Source organism: Protopterus annectens, chromosome 10.part0, assembly GCF_019279795.1.
Source record: "Protopterus annectens isolate FY-2018-M chromosome 10.part0, PAN1.0, whole genome shotgun sequence".
NCBI lineage: Eukaryota > Metazoa > Chordata > Ceratodontiformes > Protopteridae > Protopterus > Protopterus annectens.
In genome coordinates this window covers 1,516,486,831-1,516,511,779 of record NC_056744.1, presented here as the reverse complement: position 1 = coordinate 1,516,511,779, position 24,949 = coordinate 1,516,486,831, and the positions used below count along the sequence as shown (strand labels likewise).

General features: G+C 45.4%; 1 protein-coding gene across 2 annotated transcripts in view; it reads left to right on the top strand.

Moving 5' to 3' along the window:
* Positions 1–24,949, top strand: part of LOC122813701 (nuclear factor 7, ovary-like) — a 181,163-nt gene that overhangs the window by 53,479 nt on the left and 102,735 nt on the right. For both annotated transcript variants that reach the window (XM_044086154.1, XM_044086155.1), the window contains exons 2-3: positions 8,526–8,621; positions 13,299–13,538. In XM_044086154.1, coding sequence (XP_043942089.1) covers positions 8,526–8,621; positions 13,299–13,538 — 336 coding nt within the window. The remainder of the gene's footprint in view (positions 1–8,525; positions 8,622–13,298; positions 13,539–24,949) is intronic.

Sequence of the window (24,949 nt, the reverse complement as noted above, 5' to 3'; positions counted from 1 at the left end):
TGGAGGGGGTAGCTCACTACCTTTGTTTGCCCCGATTGCTCCTTCTCCGATCCATCCCCTGGTATTGGATTCCCTGGATCTGAGAGGTTCCGGAGTCGGTGGGGGGGGGGGTGCCGATGGTATCGTCTCCCTCAACTCCGGCAGTCACCTTGAGCATGTCAGGTCCGACCGAGTCTGATCCGAGCTCTTGGAGCCATAGCCTGGGCGTCAGATCCGAGGGGTTGGGTTTTTCTCCATCGGTCTGACCTTGGGTCACGGCCTACCCCTTGGAGTCCCGGCACCTTCAAGCTTGGTTCTGATCCTCGTGTCGGAGCTGGGGAGAGCGTCCTGTCTTCCGGGGGAGGCTTGCTCCCTCTTGGCATTCAGCATGGTGGAGAGGGTTCTCTCACATGGATCGAGGCTTCTGACCATTTCCCCGGAGTCCGCGCTGACCCCCTCTCTTCTGGGTGTGCCTTCTGCCATTCTGCCCATGCAGGGACAGCCCGTGTTCGACATGCCCCAGACTGTTCCCCTCGAGGAACCACAAGCTGTTCGTATTCCTCTCCAGAAAGCCCCACTGAAGGGGTTCTTCACAAATGCAAGTGCAATAGGAGGGACCTGGACTCCCCCCCAGTCCCTAACGGAGGATACCAACTTGGAGGAAGGGGAAGGCTACCCCAGATCACCCCCGAGGATGTCTCCTTTGGAGACATCATGGGGATCCTGTGCCAGCTGGGGGGGGTTGATCTATCCCCAAGCCTTCCTCAGACAAGTCAGTGTTTCTGGAGGCATTCGACTCGGGCCCATCAACTTCTTGGGGGTGTGTGTGTGTGTGTGTGTGTGTGTGTGTGTGTGTGTGTGTGTGTGTGTGTGTGTGTGTGTGTGTGTGTGTGTGTGTGTCCCACGGACACCCTGGTGGACCTCATTATCACCAGGGCATGGAAAGAGCAGGCAAGCGTGGAGCCAATTCCAAAATCTCCAGATAAAATCTTGAGCCCCCCGGAAGATAGACCGAGCTGGAACAAGGGGTCTCCAGTGGATGCCATGGTGGTAGCGGCCGCCATGAAGAAGGAACTGGCTCGAGAGTTTCACGGTATACACCCCCCCCCCAGACCAAGAGTCCAGGACGATGGACCGTCTGGGAAAGCGGACTTATGCTTCAGCCATCTTTTGTATAAGGGCGCTGAATTATATGGCCCATGTTACCAGACTACAGCATGACCTGATCAAAGAGTGCACTGTGTCTCCCCCGGAGTCCATGTCGCCAGACAATAAATGTAAATTCTCTACACGAATGGCCACTCTGAATGTGGTTACCAATACGTCCATGCAACTCCTTTCTCATGCCACTGGAGTGGCACGGGCGGCCGGATCTGGCGTTACCATGAGGCGACACGCCTGGCTCAGGCTATGTAATTTCATGGAACCCTTCAAGGCGTCTGTTGCGAATGCTCCCTATGACAGCTTTTCCTTGTTTGGGAAGATGGTTCGTGACACACTAGTCCAGAGTGAGAAGGACGGGAAGACACAGTCTGCCATCGACATCTGCTTCTCTAACCCCTAAAGATCCATCTCCAGGAAGTAGTGGGGGCAAAAGAAGATGTGGTTCCAGAAGTCTCAGTATTCACAGGACACTCAGGACTCCTCCTCCCCTAGAGGCAGAGGGCGACAAGACAGACGCCGGGCCAGAGGCTCTACTCTGGAGGCAGTTGGGGGCCATTTTTCAATGCACCTGACGGCGTTGGGAGTCTGTGTCAGCAAACCATTGGGTACTCCAAATAATAACCAGAGGTTACACTACCCCTTTTGTGACATCCCTCTCCTCCAAAGCACGTCCCGGATGTTCCACCCGCGCAAAAGGAGGCAGCAGCGATCGAAGTAGAAAAGCTGCTAAGCAAACAGGCCATCCTGCTTGTCCCCCGGATCAGGCATCTATTCCAGGTTCTTTTTGGTGCCAAAAAAGATGGGCTACTCCAGGCCGATTCTCGAGCTTTCCACTCTGAACCTGTCAGTGGCCAAAGAAAAGTTCTGGATGGTCACTTTACAATCCGTCCTGCTTTATCTGCAGGAAAACGACTGGATGTGCTCGATAGACCTCCAGGATACATACTACTATGTTAAGATACACAGATGCTCCAGGAGGTTTTTCCGCTTTCAGCTAGGGGCCAGTCACTACCAATTCCGGGCCCTACCCTTCGGTCTCACCACAGCCCCCAGGGTGTTCACCAAGGTCATGGCAGCAGTAGCAGCTCACCTAAGGCTTCAGGGCATACAGGTATATCTGTACCTGGACGATTGGCTCCTTGCCACGCCTACCAGGCATCTACTCTGTCAAGTCGGGGATTATTTCCGGAAGTTGTCAGACTTTCTGGGCATCACTTTAAATTTAGCCAAGTCCTCTCTAGAACCGGTGCAGGTCCTGGACTACATAGGGGCAAGAGTAGATACATTGCAATCCAAAGTCTTTCTGATTCCAGAGAGGGTTTGGAGCTTAAACGTTCATGTTCTCGCGATCTTTCATTGTCCCTTTCCCCCAGCCAAAGTGTGTTAAGAGCCCCAGGATCCATGGCAGCCACTATTACTCTTCTTCCTTGTGCTCATCTTCACATGCGGGTTCTGCAGTGGACGTTGGCAGTCCAGTGGTCTTTATTGGAGCAGACATTGACACATCCAATTCGCATAAGCGAACTGTACAGGAAGTCCCTCCTCTGGTGGCTTCACTCTCCGGAGATAATAGAGGGATGGTCCTTTGTTGTAGCCCCTCCCCAAGCCATGGTGACCACGGATGCCTCCCGACTAGGGTGGTGGGGGCATTGCTCAAGCAGGACAGTCCAAGGCACATGGTCTCTGAACAAGACCAATCTGCATATCAATGTTCTGGAGATGAGGGTGGTCTTATTAGCATTGCAGGCCCTTCATGCCTTTCTTCCTCTGGGAGCTATTGTGATTCAGACGGACAATATGTCAATGGTCTGGTTCATCAACAAACCGGGAAGAACCAGATCCTACCCTCTTTGTCGAGAGGCCATGAGAGTGTGGGAATGGGCGATCTCCACCAACCGTTTTCTGATAGCAACACACATTCCAGGTCGGTCCAACGTACTAGCGGACAAATTGAGCAGAACTATCCTGATGCTGTACGAGTGGTCTCTGAATCCTTGTGTAGTGGAGAAGATCTTCCTCGAGTTTGGTCCGCCTTGCTGCGATCTCTTCGCATCTCCTTCCAACGCGAAGTGCAGCAAGTTCTTTGCTCTGATTCCCCCTCAGGGGGAGAGCCCCAGAGACATGGTGGTCCATGCTTGGCCTCCAAGTCTTCTTTATGTATATCCTGCATTACCCCTCATGACAAAGTTTTTACAGAAGGCTCATCTGCTGGGGAGCAGTCATCCTCATTGCCCCATTCTGGCCTCGTCAGATCTGGTTTCCCTGTCTATGGTCTCATCTGGTAACTCTATCTTGGATCCGACTCCGGATCTTACTTCGCACACATTGGGGATCCCTCTTTCAGACCTGGGCAGTCTGAAGCTCATGGCTTGGCTGCTCCAGTTCCATTGATTGCCAGGACTCTCGGACTTTCTTCCCCCATTAGATCTATTTTGGTGGCAGCCCATAAGTAATCTACCAGGAAAATTTACCATGGTAAGTGGAAGCGTTTTTTTGATCTGGGCTTCTCAGAGGGATTTAGACCCTTTTACGGCTCCAGTGCCAGCAGTTCTTGAATTTTTAGCACACCTTTTCCAGCAGGGTGCCAGCTGTTCTACTGTGAAAGTTCAACTGGCTGCCATTTCTAATTTCCATGTAGGTGAAAACATGGGGTCCTTGGCTTCTGCCAGACTTTGCAAAACTGTCATTAAAGGGACCTTTCTTTTTAAGGCCTCTGGTTAAGGACCTTACTCCTCCTTGGGAATCTTACCTTAGTTTTACCAGCATTAGTTGCTCTGCCCTTTGAGCCAGCTGCCTCTGTGGACTTGAAATTTTTGTCTTGGAAAACAGCTTTCCTAATGGCTTTCCATCACCTCGGCCAGGAGAGTGTCAGACCTTCAAGCATTATCTGTTAAACCCCCTTATATGGTGTTTGATAAAGACAGGGTCTCACTTCGGACTAATCCTTTCTTTTTGCCTGAAGTGGCTTCAGAATCAAATATCAATCAATCAAGTTTTCAGAACAAGGGGGAATATAAACTACATTTGTTAGATGTACATAGGCAGCTACATTTCTACTTGCACAGGACTAGGCCCTTTTGCAAGTCTGACCAATTGTTTGTGTCCTTCACTAGACCTTTTCTGGGCAAACCAGTTTCCAAGGTGACCGTTACCAAATGGATTTCCCTTTACATTCTGCAGGTTTACAAAGGTAAAGGTAGCCCTATTCCAGGGAGGGTTCAAGCTCATTCTACTAGGTCCATGGCTACGTCAGCTGCTTTTTGGCCCAGTGTGTCCTTGGACGATATTTGTTTAGTGGCTACTTGGTCCTCATCTCATACATTCATTTCTCATTATAAACTAGACATGGATTCCAGAGGGAGAGCATACTTTAGCTCCGTGGTGCTCCGAAATTTCCTTCTATGAGGGCCTCCCAAGGTTGTGGTAGCTGGGGACTCTGTCCCACAGGTTGATGACCAAACTTCATGTACTTACCATAATGTTCCATTTGAGTAGTTAGACTTTATTTGTCATCAGCCGTTCCTCCCTCCTTCCCCCTGGCCTTGTTATTGGGTTCATTCATCTGAAGTGATTAAGAGAGAGTGCCTTTGCGGCCCTTTGGTGTTTTCTTGTGGGTCAGATTTTTGCTGATTGAGCTCATTTGTTGGGTGGCAAACTCAATCTTAGGGAAGGAAGGAGGTGCGGTGGTATTGTGGGTAAGGGGAGGAGCTTGGAGCTCTGATCTGATACTGGTGAAACTGCAGTTTCGGATCCATTCCAGATCCGAAACCCACAGGTTGATGACAAATGAAGTCTAACTACTCAGATGGAACGTTATGGTAAGTACATAACATCTTTTTTGTTTGCACCCCTCATAGCAGCTGTCCCATCTGGCGAATATGTGCAGTGTCTGGTGGACCTAATGTGAGTTGTGTATATCTTGATATGCATCTCTAGATTATTGGCTCCCTTTTATTGGGCTTGCTCTCTCTCCAGTAACTTCATTACCTGCCCTTCCCCAGGCAGAACTGTTGGAGAACATCCATCCGTCACCCCTTTCCCCATTTTTGCACATGGGGTCAGGGTGTCACTTCAACAGTAACAATCATCTAGAGCTAAGGTTTACACTGTTTGGTGGCTAGCCAGTAGCTTTTTCACACCACACAGTTACACCTATGGCCAGTTTAGAGTGTCCAGTCCACCTACTGCATGTCTTCAGAATGTGGGAGGAAACTGGAGCACACAGAGGAAACCCACACGAACACAGGGAAGACATGCGGACGCCACACAGAAGACACCCCAGCTGAGGATTGAACCAGAGAACCTTTTACTGTGAGGTGACAACATTATCCACTGTGATGACTGTACCATCACCTTCTTTTAAGATGGGCTAGCTAGCATCAACCACTGCCTGCCTTTCCTCCCCAACCATTTCCTCCAGTAGTTGGTCTGTAATACAGTATGGGTATAATTAGATCTAAAATTTTGAGCCCATGGAACTACTTTAGTTCGTGAGAAGAGTTTGTCCGTTTTATTTGTAGCATCCTGCCCAAAGATTTATATTTAAACACAGAGAAAACTGCCACTAATTTTGCACTTTCAGATGATCCTTCTTAGCAGTCAGCAGTTATGAGTATGGCTCGGGTACATTTATTGCTTATTATGCTTTGAGTGAATGGTTCTGGCAAATGTGCTTATTTTCAGGAATGTATTGTATGTCTCAGCAGCAATGGAAGTGCTTATCAACCTTCAGAGATACTTATACGGTGGATATAAAAGTGTACACACCCCTGTTTAAAATGCCAGGTTTTTGTGATATAAAAAAATGAGACCACATTAAATCATTTCAAAACTTTTCCCACCTTTAATGCGACCTATAACTTGTACAATTTAACTGAAAAACAAACAAATCTGTTGGGGGTAAAAATAAAAAAAACATACAATACGTTGGTTGCATAAGTGTGCACACCCTTAAACTAATACTTTGTTGAAGTACCTTTTGATTTAATTACAACATTCAGTCTTCTTGGGTAGGAGTCTTATCAGCATGGCACATCTTGACTTGGCAGTATTTGCCCACTCTTCCTTGCAAAAGTGTTTCAAATCTGTCAGGTTGTAAGGGCATCTCTTATGCACAGCCCTCTTCAGGTCACCCCACAGATTTTCTATTGGATTTAGGTGTGGGCTCTGGCTGGACCGTTCCAAAACTTTAATTTTCTTCTGGTGAAGCCATTCTTTTGTTGATTGGGATGTATGCATGGGGTCATTGTCATGTTGAAAGGTGAAATTCCTCTTCATCTTCAGCTTTCTAGCAGACGTCTGAAGGTTTTGGGCCAAAAGTGACCGGTATTTGGAACTGTTCATAATTCCCTCCACATTGACTAAAACCCCAGTTCCAGCTGAAGAAAAGTAACCCCAAAATATACTGCCACCACCATGCTTCACCGTAGGGATAGTGTTCTTTTGGTAATGCAAAGTGTTGTTTTTGTGCCAAATCTACCTTTTGGAATTGTGGCCAAAAAGTTCAACCTTGGTCTTATCAGACCATAACACATTTTCCCACATGCTTTGGGGAGACTTGATGTATTGTCTTGCAAATTTTATCTGGGCCTGGATGTTTTTCTGTGTAAGAAAAGACTTCCGTCTTCATAGGTTGGTACTAGGCTATAGGCCCTAGGGCCTATACAAGCCTAGCCTTAACAATTCCCTGGCTATTTCTTCCCACAGTATTTACTTCCTTGGACCCCTGTCTAGCAGGGCGACAGACGTGATCCCCGGGGTGAATTTCCTATCTCCCATCCAATCATCAATGTTCCTTTTGAAGAGGGCCAAAGAGGCGCTCTGCTTGACATGTATGGGCAGTCTATTCCTGAGTCTGGGGAGTCTCTGGGTCAGGAACCTATCCCTCCAGCATGGTTTGTTCATTGTGATGACAAGGTTTAGATCCCTGGAGCATGTGGCTCTGAGGGATTGGGATTTCTTTGTGTAGCATGTCCAACAGCTCTGGGTTTGACATGGCCTTGTATGTTAAGCAGAAATCGCCTCTGAGTAGACGATATGTGACTGTATATAGGTGGAGTTTTTTTTAGACGGTCAGCATAGGGCATCTGCTTTAGGCCTGTGATTCTTTTAGCGAGGTATTTCTGCGGCCTTTTCAGTTGTTGCAGATGTCTTGAGAGGTACATACCAAACTGGGCATTGTATTCTATAGTGGGTCTAATGAGGGATGAGTACAGTGGGACAATGGGACTTGCAACCCTACCACATAGTCCAGACATATGGAGAATACTGGAGATTGTTGTCACATGTAGTACACAACCAGTACTTGCCAGAAATTCCTGCACTCATTCAGTGTTGCTGTAGGTCTTTTGGCAGCCTCCCTGATGAGTTTTCATCTTGTCTTTTCATCAATTTTGGTGGGACCTCCAGTTCTTTGCAATACCTCTGTTGATCCCATATTTTCTCCACTTTTTGATAACTGTCTTCACTTCACTGTGTTCCATGGTATATCCAATGCTGTGGAAATGCTTTTGTACCCTTCTCCTGGCTGATACCTTTCAACAATAAGATCCCTTTGATGCTTTGTAAGCTCTCTGCGAACCGTGGTTTTGCTGTAGCAGGCAACTGAGTAAATGTCAGGAAAATCCTACTAGGACAGCTGAACTTTATTTGTGGTTAATCAGAGTCTCTTTAATTGATGGCAGGTGTGTACCCAGGAAGACGGAATGCTATAATTGAATCAAAAGGTGCTTCAACAAAGTATTAGTTTAAGGGTGTGCACACTTATGCAACCAACGTATTATACGTTTTTTATTTTTTTATATTTTTTCCCCTAACAGATTTTTTTTTGTTTTTCAGTTGAATTGTACAAGTTATAGGTCACATTAAAGGTGGGAAAAGTTTTGAAATGATTTAATGTGGTCTCATTTTTTTATATCACAAAAAACTGGCATTTTAACAGGGGTATGTACACTTTTTATATCCACTATATACATCTGGAGTTTATGGGAATCAAATTTCAATTTAAATGTCTTAATTTAATTTTCAGAGCCGCACCATTATTGCTGATCAGGTGTTAAAACCAATGTTTTTTTTGTCATACTAGTTCACTATCACACGCAAACTGATTTGCAAGCTTGCTGTTTATACCACAGTAGTATGACAGAACATGATTTGCAAGCTTGCTGTTTATACCACAGTAGTATGACAGAACATTCAATGTAATTGCTCTTCTACCTTTTTATTTTACCTCTTTGTACAGATATTATAGCTTTAAAATTGTTTGTTAGTGGGCAGAATATGCTGGCAGCACAAGTTCTTTGTCACTTAAGTGGCATATTTTGTTGGTGAGCAGGCGGGTATATGTGTGCATCTTTCACTCACATCTGTCTGTTTGTTTTCAGAACTCCTTGCAGTCGTCTCTTCGTCCTTTACAATCCCGTCAAGAACTGCTGAACAAGCTGCATAATCAACAGTCTGAGAACCTGTCATGGCTTAAAGTAAGGATGACTGTACTGGAGGAGATGACATTTACAAATTTTTATTTATTTATTTATTTATTTTACATTTGTTAACCGGGAGAGTCCGACTGGATACATGTCCATTTTCAGCGGAGGCCCGGGGAGAAAAGCTCCAAGTACATAACAGACATATGAACATTGTTAATGCAAAAAAAGGAAGATAGTTGAGTTCTAAATACAATATAAAGATACATCACATCTTGGGGGGGGAAAAAAAAACAATAGCAGCATATAAAAAAAAACATAGGTCAGTTACAAAGGCAAGGCGCCTTGTTAAAAAGCGGTTAAGGATAGTGAGGTAAGAGAAGGGTAAATGATAGTGGTTAATCAGGTTTGGAACAGGGACATTGCCAGAGAGTATTGAGATGGGGTTTAAGCTTTTTTTTGAATTGTAGGAGTGAGGGTTCTGAGGTGAGCATGGTCGGTAGGGAGTTCCACATTTTACCTACAAAGTTTGAGAATAGAGAATCCCCAGCAGAATTATTGGCTTTGGTAGTTTGAGCCAAGATCTTATTGGAGGAGCGTAAAGATTGCAGGTTAATATAGGGGTGAATGATGTTTTTCAGAGCTGGTGTTTTCTCTGGGTGATACAGTATCTGGTGAGCCGTTTTGAGTTGGTTGAAATGGAGTTGGTAACCACCCTAGTTGCTTCAAGTTAGTGCAGTGGTGCATTCTAAAGGTGGAATTTCTGGCAAATCTAGCTATGTGATTGTAACAAGAAGCAAGTTTGTTAAGGGTTGTCTTGTTTAGGTTTGTAAAGAGGGGGGAGGCATAGAAAAGAGTTGATAGTAGGTGTGTGCTGGCAATTGTAATTTTAGCGTGAGGAGTGAGAAAGTGTTTTACTTTATAGAGAGCCAAGCTTATTGACGGTTTTGATGGTAAGATTGAAATGGGTGTCAAATTTAAGGGAGTTATCAATGGTAACACCTAATAGCTTTGTGTGAGCTTCTGGTGATATAGTGATTCCATTGGAGGATGTAATAGAGAAGGTGGGGAAGAGTCTTGTTAGTGGGTGAGAAAGTAAGTAGTTTTGTTTTGTTGGGGTTGAGAACTAGTTGTCGACTTGAGAACCATTTTTCTATTAGGTTGAAGGTGTCTTGGGTTGAAGCAGTGAGGTCTGCCAGGTTGGAGGCAGTGCTGATGATAGTCGAATCTTCTGCATATTGAATGCATGTGGCATGGGGGGTGATTGTGGGCAGGTCATTAACAAAGATGGTGAAGAGAAGAGGGCCAAGAATAGATCCTTGGGGAACTCCAAGTGTAACAGGTAGGCATGTAGATAATTTGGCCTGCCATAGAACAGCCTGTTGCCTATTGGACAGGTAGGATTGGAACCATTTCAGCGTGGAATTGCTGAGTGATAGTTTTTTTAATGTATGGAGGAGTTGAATGTGGTTCACCATATCAAAGGCCTTGGAGAGGTCTACGAAAAGAGCAGATGATAGTTTATTATTGTTTCTGAAGTTATTGATGGTATTAGAAAAGGATAGTAGGGCTGATGTGGTACTGTGATTTGGCCTGAAGCCATGTTGGGAGTTGGCTAGAATTTTATTTTTGGTGAGGTGTTCCATCAGTTGTTTGTGGACACACTTTTCCATAATTTTGGCCAGGGGTGAGAGTATAGCTATAGGTCTGTAGTTGGTTAGCTCTAGTGAGCTACCACCTTTATGGAGAGGAATAATGTGGGACATTTTTCATATGGAGGGTATGAAGGCTTCTGACAAGGTACGATTTATGATTATGGAGACGGGATAGGAAATGGCCTCAGCTGCTTTTTGCAGAAACTCAGCTGGGAGAAGGTCAGCTGCTAGCTTAGTGGGTTTTAGTTTTTTAAGAAGAGATGTTATAAAGGATATGGGTACTGGATCTAAGGTAAATAGATGATCTGATGTAGTTGTAGTATTCTGCTGGCATGGGTAGTGGAGTGGGCTGGTTGTTTGTTTGAACTGTGTGGCCAGGGATTGTATAGTTTCTGTGAAGAAACTATTGAATGTGTTAGCAATGTTTACAGGGCACTGTTGTTTGCAAGTTGTTGGAGTGGGGGTGGTTGCCTGGCCTGGGTGCAGGAGCTTGTTTAAGCCTGCCCAGAATTTTTGTGGATTATTTCTTTTGTGATGCTTTCATCATCACATTTCCCCCATTTTGTTCTTTCAGAATGGGAGTGACTGATTTTTTTTGTTACCCTTGGAGTTATTAAAAGTAAAAAAAATAAATATTTAGACCTTCAGAATAATTCATAATTTAAACTGACAAGAATATGCGCAAATTAAAGCAATAGTTATATAAAGTAGAGGGGTGTCGTATGTTAAAGAATTGATATGTGTTAAGATGCAACACAAAAGCATTTGAATGGCATGGGAAGTTGTGTATGACATGCAACAGTTCACTTGATTCTAAATGAATATTACTATGCAAAGATAATTCTTGGGACTAAACATGCATTTCAAATTGTATAATTTACTGGGCACATTTCTAGGGACCCTTTGACCTGTGTGTAGTCGGGATTCATAAATGCATTGCCTAACATTTAATGTGAAACTTCTATATAAGATAACAGAAGAAGTGCGAAAAGTTTTGCAAGCACTCTAGGCACACTGATCTTTGTGTGTATTGTCGTTTCTACTTGACTGTTGAGCAAATGCAGTACTGTGGCTGGCTGAGGTAAAGAAGGTGAAAGGCGTACCTGGGATAGCATCAGAAGCTCAAAAAAAAAAAAAATCTCACTACTGGTGTAACAGGCGAGACTAGGGCAAATTAATGCCTGCAGCTGTACTCCCAAAGTGAGTAAAAAATAGCTTTCTAAGAAAACCTGTGTCATGGCAGCTGCTCAAATGAGATTATTCAAGGCAGCAAAAAAATAAATACAATTAGTGTAAGTGTGTAGCTCTCAGGATTGGATTAATTAGAACTGTGTGACATGATTGCTATTATTTTTTTTTTCTTCAATTTTTGCCCTTAATGTCCCTTTAGTAAAGCAGCTTAGCTTGCTGATTTCTGCAAAACTGCACTAGTGCTACAGAACCCTGTAGTTCTCCTTTGCTGTTTATTTTGCATGGATCACTTGGAACTGGATAGATTCTATAAGAGCACTGAAGGCAGAAAGTAGGGAGGCAAGGGTTAGGAAATCCATAGATGTACATTTGTATGTGAAGCTTGTTGTATTTGTACCATTTACAGCAGTGATGGTTATCCATTAGTGTTGCAAACAGGTGTGTGTGTGTTTTATTCTAATGTATTCAGACGTTGCAAATACAGAAAACTTCCTTTGATTTACGTCAGTGAAAATCTAGTCTCAAATTACTGTAACACAGTATTTTGGCGTTGGCCATCTACATGTTTTTCATTTTACAGAATACTTACTTTATTATATATGCCACTTGCGTATCCTTCAGTTTACAGAATGCGTATATACTATATGGATGTATAAAAGTTGTATAATCACAAAACTTGAGTGGAACACTTCACGCCTTCCTTTTGCTTCCACACTGCTTGGCCATCTTTTAACTTTGTATTTTTTAGGGGGACATCATAGTTCATAGTTAGATTTTACGCCCTGTTTTTGGGAATGGGTTGTAGTTTCCCTCATAGATAAATGTCATTGCTGAATCTTATTTGGTATCTGTTTTTGGGGAAGAGTGGGTTAGAACAGCAGGTAGATTATGTGCTCTGTTTGAATAAGATAATAAATCCAAATTGCCCATCTGTGTATGTATGTACTTGTGCATGCATGCATGCTGAAATGAGCTGCTGCCTATCCAGGATTAATTTCTCTGCCTTATGCCTGTTGAGTGCCAGGATAAGCGCCAGCTTCCCCATTACCCTAAATTAGATTAGGCAGGTAATGGTGGGGGAGGGGTTACACAGTTTTTGTACTTCCACCAACTTGCTGGAATTCTGGTTGTTGAGAATGTGCCCGAGATTGTAGAATGTTAGTTAACTAGTCCGTTTGTGAGAGCTTTATTACAACCTCAGCAAATGACTTGATGTTAAAGAAAAGCTGGCAGCTTTCCTTGTTTTGCATTCTTACTCATTTACAGTTTGAAAGAAAAAGTTTTAGTCTTAATGATTGCAGTATGTTTAGGTTTTTAGAATGTTAACCCCCAATTTAGACAGAATATGTGGGTGCAATTTTGGTAACGGTGTGGGACTAGTATTCTCATTTAAACACATATGAGCTGTGGTTGTGAGAGGCACTGTTGTCCATAAACAGTGGTGCCATATTTAGCTCAGTCCATGAGGTAGCTTTCTAAAATTAAAGCGTTATGTAGCCCATAATCCAGTGGTATTTAAAAGTCTAATCTGGTGCGTTTAGTGACCATACTAGCTTTTTTTATCTGACAAAATTAGCAAAGCAGAGATATGGGAAAAAAGCAACAGCTGTTACGTTTATTGTTAAGACCCCCCCCCCCCCCCGCCCATGAAGGATCTTCCTCTTCATTGTAGTGTTGGGGGGCATAATGCAGTAGTACAAACTGAGAATTCACTTTTTTCTCATTCAATTTAGGGATTTATGTAATATGGAGAATAAACTGCCTTGGCTCCCATTTCCCTTAAGCCCACTCTGGTGCAAAATTTGAGGGGGTCTTTATATAAATCCATCACCTGTTCAGTGTGAAGTCTTGTGGAGTTCATTTGCCTTTTTTTCTGCCTCTTTAGAAAAATGCTACGATCCTAAGAGAAGAGATTTCTTCCGAGTTTGCGAAGCTTCACCACTTCTTGAATGAACGGGAGCAACAGCTTCTTCACCAGCTTACAGAGAAAGAGAGAGATGTACAGCAGAAAATGATGGCGACACTGGAAACACTGAAGGAGGCGCTGGTCTCCGCTGAGACAGCTGTCTCAGAACTGAAGTCAAGAATGATTCCACAGAATGTGGATACCTTCAGTTTTCTTTCGGTAAGAAACACTACTGTGATTTAAGCCAGGAAATTGCAGAGAGGTTGTTGGTTGATCTGACCATTTCAGAGTGAAAAGCTAATGAGCAGGGAGTCATGGTTAGTGTATCATCTTCCCCCTTATAGTAGCACATCCCAGTATGTACCAGGATATTTAGTTTGCTTGTTTAACTTGGAGGCTTCTAATGTGAGTCATAATTCTGTGAAGCCATAACACCTCATATTGTTGAATTTAAATGTAACAATTTTTGTTCCTCATAAAAATTCAGCAGGGGGTGTTCAGTGAGGCCTCCCCAACCAAATCCAGATTGCACAGCCTAGGAGAACATTGTGAAAAATGCCACATGAAATTCATTTAAGTAGACAAGTTATTTACATCACTAAATAGGGTAAGTAGACCAAAACAAAGTGGGGCCATTTCAACTATTGCTACAAGCAAGGAAAGAAAAGTAGCAAAATAGAGAATATATCCAGCTAAAATAATTTAGTACAGTTTGTGTTGCTCCCCCCTTGTATCTGTAATGTAACCTTTTTCCCCATACTGCATATGGTGAAGAGAAAGCATAGTCATGGTAGTTCTACTTTTATCTGAAGCCACGTAAGAAATTGAATTGAAAGCCATATTTGTCAGTACATTCTTGCGTGTTCTATAGTCTATGCTAGAATTTTGGTTAGTTTTGTTTGTAAAGTGATTGGCATATGCTCTGACTGATGTGAAGGATGTTCCAGGAACATATGAAAGTTGGGTAGCTGTTGTCTCTTTCCATATTGATGACATTTTTCCTCTGTGTTAGTGGCAAAATATATATGCTTATCATATTGGTCACTGCTGCAGCAGCCTTAGTTTTATGGGTTGTATCCTACATAGGATATAACCGCATCCAGCTTTCAAAGCTTCAGGGCACATTCCATGCAACCAAACCCTCAGTCAGCTTGAGCTTAGCTGAGTAAAATACAGGTTTGTGTGCCATGCCCTTAAGAGCTTTCCTGTCATTTTGTTCAACGATTGAAGGTCTGCTTGTGATGTTCCATTGCTGAGCAGATAAGTTCCCTTTGGGGCAAAAACTTTCACATTAAAAACATTGTTTGTCTTATTGTACTTTCTTGTTTAGGAAAGTTATTTTTAAGCTATGAGTTTGGTTTGTGTTTTAATGGACTTTCATGAGATTTAACTGTACTTTTAAACATGAGTGCCTTTCTTGTTATTTCAAAAAACTGTTGAATTGAAAACCATTTTCTTTTGTGGAGAAAGTGTGATTACGTTACATCCTGGGACTAGCAAGGTATTGTAAGTGCCTTTTACTGTGTTTTTGTGTAAAAAAATGACTTTTAAAGACTTAATTTTCACTGTTTTTTGCTGCTTGTTTCCCCCAGGAAAGAGATATGCACAGTTTTTGGCTTGGCCATGGCACAAACTACCAGTTCCACAGTCAGTCATTCTTCCAGCCACAAAATGAAAAAGTTAAGCAAACAGCCTTTGCCACTACAGCAGGCTAGGAGTTTGCCTCAGCTGCAGGTAGTTGACTCTGCTGTGGCCATAGCTTGTTTCTAAGACCACATCTTTTATTCCAGATCCCTCTGGTGTAACCCCTATATCCACTATGGACAGAGAGTTAACCATGTCCTCTGTGATGGTTGGGGTCCCCATTGGTGGGCAAGGAAGAGTCACTCTTGTTGGCCCTGTGAGAAGGAACAAGGAAGTCTTCACTGTTTTGTCAGAATGTTGTCCCCATCCCTATGACAGCTGCTGCTGTTGCCATTAATAACAGTGTTGACCTCGTCAAAAAAAAAAAAAAAAAAAAAAAAAAATAGAAAACTAAACATATATCTACTCCTACTCAAATTTCCTTAGGAGTAGTTTACTACATCTAGGTCAGAGTTTAATTCAGGCTATTGCTGCTCCTTATAAAGTGTTTCCTAGCTAAAGAAAAAAGGATACCTGTGTTCCTGAATAGATTCAGGATTTTGAGTATGGACAGGAAGATGACAGAACGGATACTTGGATGTTCTTCGTGTTTCACTGTTGCAGTCATCACATTTGGGTTATTCCTGCCAGGGTAGCCCTCGGCCGGCCAAAATACCAGAGGCTTAGTATTTCTGCATCGATTGCTATCGCTCCAGGACTGAAGTCAGGTCATCAGTAGTATAAAGTAAGGCAGCTGACGCCATTACATCAGTCTTTCTTGCCATGGAGCCCGAAGCAGAACCACTTCGCACGAGTGCTGGTTGGCCGCTACCCGAGTTTTGTCTTCCAAATTAAAGCTGAAGTCTTTTAAAGCCAAGTACCCTGTTGGGGATCCTTGTTTCTTGCACTAACTGATGTCAGAAGTAGTTAATAATTGTCTCGCCTGTGGAAAACAAATACCACACTGAGACTTTTTTGCTTGGGCCCAGACCACGACATCCCCCACTGTCGCTTCTGTGCTTTGTTCAATGCCAGAACTATACGTAGTCGGGCCCTTATTGTAACTAGATATTTTTGCTTACAGTCCTCGAGTTCTGATATGGCTTTGGTAAGCCATCCGACAGCAGATCTTCCAAAAAAATGTAAAGACAGAGACAGACCGCACAGGTCCAAACCTTCCGACAACGCTCAGATTATGCTAGTTGTCAGTTCTCCCGTCCTCAGTGAGGTGCTTTCGCAGCCCCTGATGCCCGCTTCTGTGGATTCACAGACCACTCACGAGACCCTTTCGTAGTCCGGTATGCTGCAAAACTCTTCCTCGACTTAGGATCCTGCGGTCGTCTCTACCTTGGATGGGTCTGGAGCCGCTGAGGAAGTACTTCGCACTACCGATTCTCGACACAAACTAACTTATTTCGCGACTACCGTTCTTTCTAAAACTGCCAAGTGTCTTAGGCCCAGGCTACGAATCTCAGACACCTGCTTCCCTGCCTCAGTCTCAAATGCTTAAAATGGCAGAAGACCTTATCATGCTGATCAGGGGAAGCCAAGCTACCCCTTCCAAAAGAAAAAGAGATCTGTCCCCTGAAGTTTTGTTTGAACAGGAGTCTGATGACTCTGATGCATCTGAGTATGAAGACCTGCACCCCATCTCTGCTTATCAGGATTCTGAAGCAGAGGATTCCATTCCCTCAGCCTCTCCCCCAGAGGATTTCTCCTTTGGGAAAATCCTTTACACCTTAGGGGAGCATTTCCAATGGGAACGTCAGGACTACCCTCAGTCTAAAAAGAGACTCTGGGAATTCCTAGATCTTCCACAGCACAGACCCTTGGCCATCCCCCCAGTCCTGGATGACCCTTGGCCATCCCCCCGTCCTGGATGTTGTGGAGGATGTTTTCCTGGAATCCAGCCTGACTCCTGACACCCTCCCTCCAGCACCCAGAAAACCAAGCAGGCATTACAGAGTCCCTGACTCACACACATTTCTTTTTAAAAATCCTACTGCTGACCCTGAGGTATAGGGATTCCCGAGCACTAGACAGATGGGGTAAAAAAAAGTATATACCTCAGCTACTCTTGCTATCAGAGCACTACATTGTCAGTTCCACATGCTAAAATTTCAGCAACATACCCTGGAACTCCTCAAACAGATAATGTTTTCCTTTCCTGCTTGTGCAGAATCTAAAGACTTACAAGAGTTAATGCATTCTGCAAGTCAAGTAACTAAACACACCTTGCACTGTGGTTTTGATGCCCTAGAAGCTTCTTGCAGGGCAGCAGTCACCGGTTCTGTCTTTAGAAGGCATGCATGGCTTAAGGAACAGCCCTTGCCAGACCATGTTAAATCTAAATTGTTGGATGCCATCTTGCACAAAGACGACTTATTTGGCACTAAGACAGAAGAGGTCTTAAAAAAGAATGGAAGAGAAAGCAAAATCTATGCAGACAGTAAAGGATTTCTTACAGGTCCAGCCACCCAGGTTCAGCAGGCTTTGTCCCTCCATGCACTGGTCCTTTCCTGCTCCCACCAGGTCAGTTCAGCCCATACCCCGGGGAACCAGACCCCACAGACAACTTCAAAACTAGGGAGTTCTAAGCCACCCCCTTTATGGTAAGAACTTGCAATGATTCTCCTCCCCCACCCCATCCCTCTGCCCACCTCCACTTACCCTAGGAGGAAAACTCTCCTTTCATGTAATCACCTGGGCCACCATTACAAACGACCGCTGGGTTCTCAACATAGTGTCCCAGGGATACAAATTTTCTTTCCACACCCTTCCAGATCTACCTCCAAACCAGTGAGCAGAGGTGAAAAAGCAAGTCCTTTCCCTGCTCTCCATGAGGGCAGTAGAGCACGTTCCTGCAGAACAGAAAGGCCAAGGTTTCCACTCCAGACTTTTTCTGGTACCCAGGAAAGAGTACACCTGGCACGCCATCCTCGATCTATCCATTCTAAACACCTTCCTAGTGATCCCAAAATTCAAAATGCTCACCCTCCAGCAGCTGCTACCCATGCTCTCCAAGGATGCTTGGCTAGCCAACCTAGACCTAAAGGAGGCCTACTTCCACATCCCTATCAGGGAATCCTGCAGGAAATATCTTGGTTTCAGGGCAGGATCTCAGCACTTTCAGTTCTCTGACTTCCCTTTGGCTTATCTACTGCTCCCAGAGTTTTCACAAAATGTCTGGCTCTGGCCATTGCCTTTTACAGACAAAGGAATATCCAGATTTACCCATACTTAGACGACTGCCTAATTCAGGCAGACAGCCAGGAAAAGCTGCTCAAGCACCTGGCCTTTGTAAAGTCCCTACTTACCTCCCTAGAATACACAATCAGTGAAATGAAATCCAAACAGGTACCCACTCAAAGGATTATATTTCTAGGAGCAAGCCTGGACACAGCATCCCAGATGGCATTCCTTACACCAGAAAAGCAAACCTTCCTGACAGCCTTCCTCTCTCAACTAGCCACCAGCCCCCAACTATCTGCAAGGAAAATCTTGCAAGCTCTGGGGTTCATGGCATCTTGCATTCTCCTCCTTCCATATGCCAGACTGCATATGAGGAAACTTCAGTGGTACCTAAAAAGCCTTTGCTGTCAACACTGTCAAAGCCTCAAGACTTTAATACCTGTAATACCTTGCCTCAGAAAAGATTTTCTTTGGTGGGCAACAGCATGCTCCCTCAACAAAGGACTACCTTTCTCACCACTCCACGCCGGCCAGACCGTCACCACAGATGCATCAGATTATGCCTGGGGTGCACACCTGGATGGCAGGTGGATACAGGGCCAGTGGAGCCCACAGCAAATCCATCTGCACATCGACCAAAAAGAGAAGATAGCTGTCCAGCACACTTTGATAGCTTTCAAGTCCATTCTCTCCCCAGGGGCTCAACTGATCAAAACAGACAACACAACCGTGATGTGGTATATCAACAAGCAGGGAGGAACTCAGTCCTGCCCTTTATGCGGCTGGCCATGACCCTTTGGCACACAGCCTCTGCCATGCAGCTTCACCTATTAGCACAATTCCTACCGGGTTCTCTCAACTCTCTGGTGGACCACTTGCGCAAGAATCTTCTGGGCCCACATGAGTGGCAGCTCAACAGAAGAACCTTCGCCCTGATAACTCAGAAATGAGGCACCCCCAAAGTCGACCTCTTTGCCTCCATCACCAACCATCAACTCAGCAAGTTTTGCACCAGGGAGCATCACTGCATGGCTTGGAAAGTGGATGCCCCGCCCTTCCCCTTATACCTTCCTCCACTACCTCTCATCCCCAGGGTACTGCTTAAAGTAAAGGAAGAAAAACCAAGGACAATTCTTATAGCACTAGACTGGCCTCACCAGCACTGGTACCCCTTGCTGCATAGCCTGTCCCCTCTACCACCTTGGCATCTCTCTCAGATTCCAAACCTCCTGACCCAGAGGGAAGGGGAATTTATGCATCCCCAATTGCAGACACTCAGTTTGGCAGCTTGGCTTATTCCCTAACCCCCGATCAATCTGCCAACCTCAGCTAACCGGTTCTAGATGTTATACGTGAGGCCAGCCGCCCTAGCACTAGGAAGTCTTATGCTGACAAACAGAAAAGGTTCGGCACCTGGATCCAGGCTAAGGAAGCCAATACGGCACTGCCCTCCCTCCCTCTCATCCTGGACTACTTAGCTGACCTACACAGTGGACTCTCCTTTTCCTCTATTAAAACTTATGCCTCTGCTATCTCTGGTCATTTTCCCACTGAGCAGCCCCTTTTCTCACACCCTCTGATCAAACAGTTCCTAAGAGGGGATAGCAACTTGAGGCTACCTAGAAGAGCACCAACCCCAGCTTTGGACCTTAACTTTGTATTGGAATAGCTCAACCCCCACCCCCTTCTAACCTGCCCCTTCAGCAGAGCTAAACTTTCTCCCCTGGAAGACAGCTTTCCTTCTGGCTATCACTTCAGCCAGAAGGGTCACAGAGCTGCAAGCACTCATGGCTGTGGAACCCTTCATAATTTTCCATGCTGACAGGGTATCCCTCAGAACTAACCCATCCTTCATGCCCAAGGTGGTGTCCAGTGTGGCTCTCAACCAATCCATTCATTTGCCCACCTTTTTCCCTAACCCACAGAACAAGGGAGAAAGAATCCTGCACTCTCTAAATGTGCACAGGCAGCTTAGATTCTATCTAGACAGGACTAAATCCTTCAGAAAGTCTGATCAATTGCTGGTTAGCTTTGCTGCGGGGGCAGAGGGCAAAGCCATCTCCAAATGGATACCACACTGCATCTATTTCTGCCACAAACCACACGAAAAGCCTCCTCCCAAGGGGGTCAGGACTCGCTCCATCAGAGCAGCCTCCACCTTTGCAGCTCTCCTCAGAGGAGTCCCCACCAGGGACATCTGTTCATACCTTCATCAAACATTACCTCCTGCCTATCTTCTCCAAATCAAGGGCAGAGTTTGCCTCTGCAGTCTTGCAGGGCATCCTAGCCAGCCCCTAGTTTCTTTGACTGCCTCCACCCTTTTCCTCAGCTTTGGAAATCAACCTAAATGTGATGACTGCAACAGTGAAACACGAAGAACATAGTACAGTTGTGCACACTTACCATACATGTAGATGTTGGAGTGTGTTCACTGTTGCAGTCCTGGTTTCCCTCCCTCCATCCCCTCTTCTTCTTTCTTCTCTTTCCTTAGAAGGGGCATATTGGTATTTACTTTCTACTGGTGGGGTTCTTCCACCAAAACCTGGCTCCCACTTGGGGGCTCCTGACAGGTTAGGGCAAGAAAAACTGATGTAATGGCGTCAGCTGCCTTACTTTATACTACTGACAACCTGACGTCAGTCCTGGAGCGACAGCAACCGACGCAGAAATACTAAGCCTCTGGTATTCAGGCCGGCCGAGGGCTACCCTGGCAGGGATAACCCAAATGTGATGACTGCAACAGTGAATACACTCTAACATCTACATTTATGGTAAGTGTACACAACTGTACTTTTTCTTCTCGCTGATTCAGGCTCATTGGAGAGCTTAGTTTCTGATTCGCCCCATGGGAGTTTCTCCTTCAAGTTTTATATACTCTTCCCAAACCTGACCCAGCAGCTGTAGCTTTAGTTAATGCTACTTCTGCTAAACCTTAAGATGTTCTTTGTGTTTGTGTTGCAGTCATCACATTTGGGTTATCCGGTGCCAGGATAGCCCTCAGCTGGCCAGAATACCAGAGGCTTCATCATCAGGAGTCTGTTGCTGTCGCCTGTAGAGTGACGTCAGGTAGTCATGGCTATAAAGAGAGGCAGCCGACGCCATTACATCAGTCTTTCTTGCAGTGGAGCCCAAAGCAGAAGCATTTCGCACGAGTGCAGGTCGGCTGTTCCAGACCACATTTTCCGAATTGAATTTCGAAGTCTTCAAAAAGCTAAGTACCCCGTTGGGGATCTCTCTTTCTTGCTCTAACTGATGTCAGAGAAGGGTAATAATTGTCTTGCCTGTGGAAAGCAGATACCGCATCGAGATTTTCATTCTTACTGTATTACTTGCCTAGGCCTTGAACACGACGTCCGTAACTGCCATCTCTGTGCCTTTTTCAATCTGCGTACCATTCGTCGCAGAGCTAAGATTTTAGCTAAGCATTTCCGAACTGCAATTCAGTACTTGGTTATGGTGTCTGGCAGCCATCCGGCTGCCGATATTTCTAAAAAGCGTAAAGACAAAGGAGACGGACCGCAAAAAATCAAAACTACCAACGACATTACCGTGAACCTTGTAGTCGATTTATCGGGCCTCAGTGAGACGCTTTCGCAGTCCCTGACTCACACTACATTTTCAGTGCAGGCCGCTACCGAGACCCCTTCTGAGTCTGGCATACCGCACGCTTCCACTTCAGCGTCATATACTGCGGTAGTCTCTACCTTGCCGCAGAGCAGGTACCGGCTCCCAAGGAAACCCTTCACATTACCGAAACCAGTCCGAAACCTGCATACTCTTTTCCGACTACCGCTGTTGTTTCTCCACCGGAGTCCTTTAGGGTGACATCTCGGCCTACTTCGCGAAAAACCTTGCAGAAGCAACCAACGACCTCTGGGCTGCAACCGCAGACCCAAATACTCAGAATGGCCAAGGTTTCAATTCATTTGATTAGGGGATCTTAACCAGCTACTTCCCAACGAAAAAGAGTCTTGCAGAAAATACCTTCGATTCATAGCAGGATCACAGCACTTTCAATTCTCTGCTCTGCGGTTTATCTACTGCGCCCAGAGTATTCACAAAATGCCTGGCCCTTGCCATCGCCTTTTGCAGGCAGAAAAACATACAGATTTACCCTTACCTGGACGACTGCCTCATTCAGGCAGACTCCAAAGAAAAGCTGCTCCAAGACCTATCCTTTGTGGAAAAACTTCTGACCTCCTTGGGGTACACAATCAACAAGAAAGTCAAAACTAGTACCCACCAAAAAGATTGTATTCCTGGGAGCAAGCTTGGATACAACTTCCCAGATGGCATTTCTTACATCAGAGAAACAACTGGCTCTTCCAACCTACTTCAGGCAATTGGCCACCACTGCAAGGAAAATCCTGCAAGCCCTGGGGTACATGGCCTCTTGCATTCTACTCATTCCATATGCCAGACTGCATATGAGGAAACTTCAATGGTACCTAAAGAGCCTATGGTGTCAGCACTCTCAGGATCTAGAAATAAATCTACCACTGATTCCTTGCTTAAGAGCAGAACTCCTGTGGTGGGCCACAACTTGTGCGCAAAACAAGGAGTTACACTTCAAACCACCCCCTGCCACCCAAAGCCTCACCACAGACGTGTCAGATTACGCTGGGGGGCTCACTTGGATGGCAAGTGCATACAGGGCCAATGGGACCAACAGCAGCTAGCCTTACAAATAAATCTAAAAGAAATGATGGGAGTGCAACAAGCCCTAGTGGGATTCATATCCCTTCTCTCTCCAGGAACCCTGCTCATAAAGACAGACAACACTGCTGTGATGTGGTACATCAACAAGCAGGGGGGAACCCACTCCTACCCCCATGCAGGCAGGCCATGGCCTTGTGGTCAACAACATTATCCATGGGTCTTCACCGGATAGCCCAGTGCCTACCAGGAATGCTCAACAACTTGGCAGTCCCAACTGAGCAGGCAGGTACTGGACCCTCACAAGTGGCAACTCAGCAAGTCAGTCTTCCAACAGATATCTCAGAGGTGGGGGACCCCGGAGGTCAACCTGTTTGCCTCCCCCTCCAACCACCTCCTCAGCATATTTTGCACGAGGGAACATCATCACCAGGCTTGGAGAGTGGATGCTCTATCTTTCCCTTGGACACTCCTCTCAGCCTATGCATTCCCTCCCCTACCACTCCTTCCCAGAGTGTTAATAAAAATAAGGGAAGACAAACTGCCCCGGATTGGCCCAGGCAGCACTGGTACCCCTTGCTGCGGAGCTTAGCCAAGATACCGCCTTGGCACCTGAAGCAAACCCCAGATCTCCTGACACAGGAGGAAGGGAAATTCCTGCATCCACAGTTGCAGACACTTAATCTGACAGCTTGGCTCATAGCCTGAGTCCGAACCAGTCTTGCCTTCTCAGCCCTCAGGTCATGCAAGTTCTTCAAGAAGCCAGATGTCCAAGCACAATTCTGTGCTTGGTTACAGACACAGGGGATTACTATGTCTCAAATTTCCCTCCCCAAATCTTGGACTACCTGGCAGACCTCCTAAACAGGGGGCCTTTCCTTCTCCACTATAAAAATTCATGCCTCAGCAATTTCTGCACATTGCAATTCAGAGTAACCTTTGTTTTCCCACCCCCTAATCAAGCAGTTTCTCGGGGGTGCCAACAATCTAAAAATCCCTAGAAGGGCACCCGCCCCTGCTTGGGATCTCAACTTTACTCTGGAGAAACTTACCCTCCCTCCATTTGGGCCTGCTGCCTCTGCCGAGTTAGTTTCTTTCCTGGAAAACAGCATTCCTCCTGGCCATCACCTCAGCCAGGAAAGTCTCTGAACTCCAGGCTCTTATGGCAGTGGAACCTTTCATTATCTTCCATGCAGAAAGGGTCACCCTCAGAACTAACCCCTCCTTCATGCCAAAGATGGTTTCTAGTGTTGCCCTTAACCAATCCATTCACCTTCCCACCTTCTTTGCTAACCTGCAAAACAAGGGTGAATGGATCCTGCATTCCTTGATGTACACAGCTTAGATACTACCTTGTCAAGACCAAGCATTTCAGAAAATCTGACCAACTGCTAGTAAGCTTTGCTTCAGGGGCAGAGGGCAAAGCCCATATCTAAGCAGACCATCTCCAAATGGATAGCACACTGCATCCAATTTTGCTACAAATATGGTAACTACCCCAAAAGGGATCAGAGCCCACTATACAAGAGCAGCATCCACCACTGCAGCTTTCCTCAGGGGGGTTCCCACTAGGGAAATTTTGGAGGCTGCCACTTGGAAATCTGTCCACACCTTTTCCAAACATTATCATCTGCCACTCTTTTCTAAATCTAGGGCAGGGTTTGCCACTGCAGTCCTGCAGGGCATGCTTTCCAACCCCTAATCCCTAGGGGGCTGCCTCCACCCTTCTACCTAGCTTTGGGAATCTACCCAAATGTGATGACTGCAGCAGTGAAACACGAAGAACATAGTACAGTTGTGTACACGTACCATAAATGTAGATGTTCGAGTGTGTTCACTGTTTCAGTCCTGGTTTCCCCCCTTCCTTTCCCCTTTTGTCTTTTACACTCCTCTCTCCTCTCCTTTCCTTGGGAAGAGACATAGGGTATTGAATTTTATTTCTTTTCTAGTGAGGATCTATTTCCAGATCCCAGCCTTCACTTATAAAGGGGGCTCCTGATAGGTTATGGACAGAAAAACTGATGTAATGGTGTCAGCTGCCTCTGTTTATAGCCCTGATGACCTGACATCACTCTACAGGCAACAGCAACCAAAGCATGATGATGAAGCCTCTGGAATTCTGGCCGGCTGAGGGCTATCCTGGCACCCGATAACTCAAA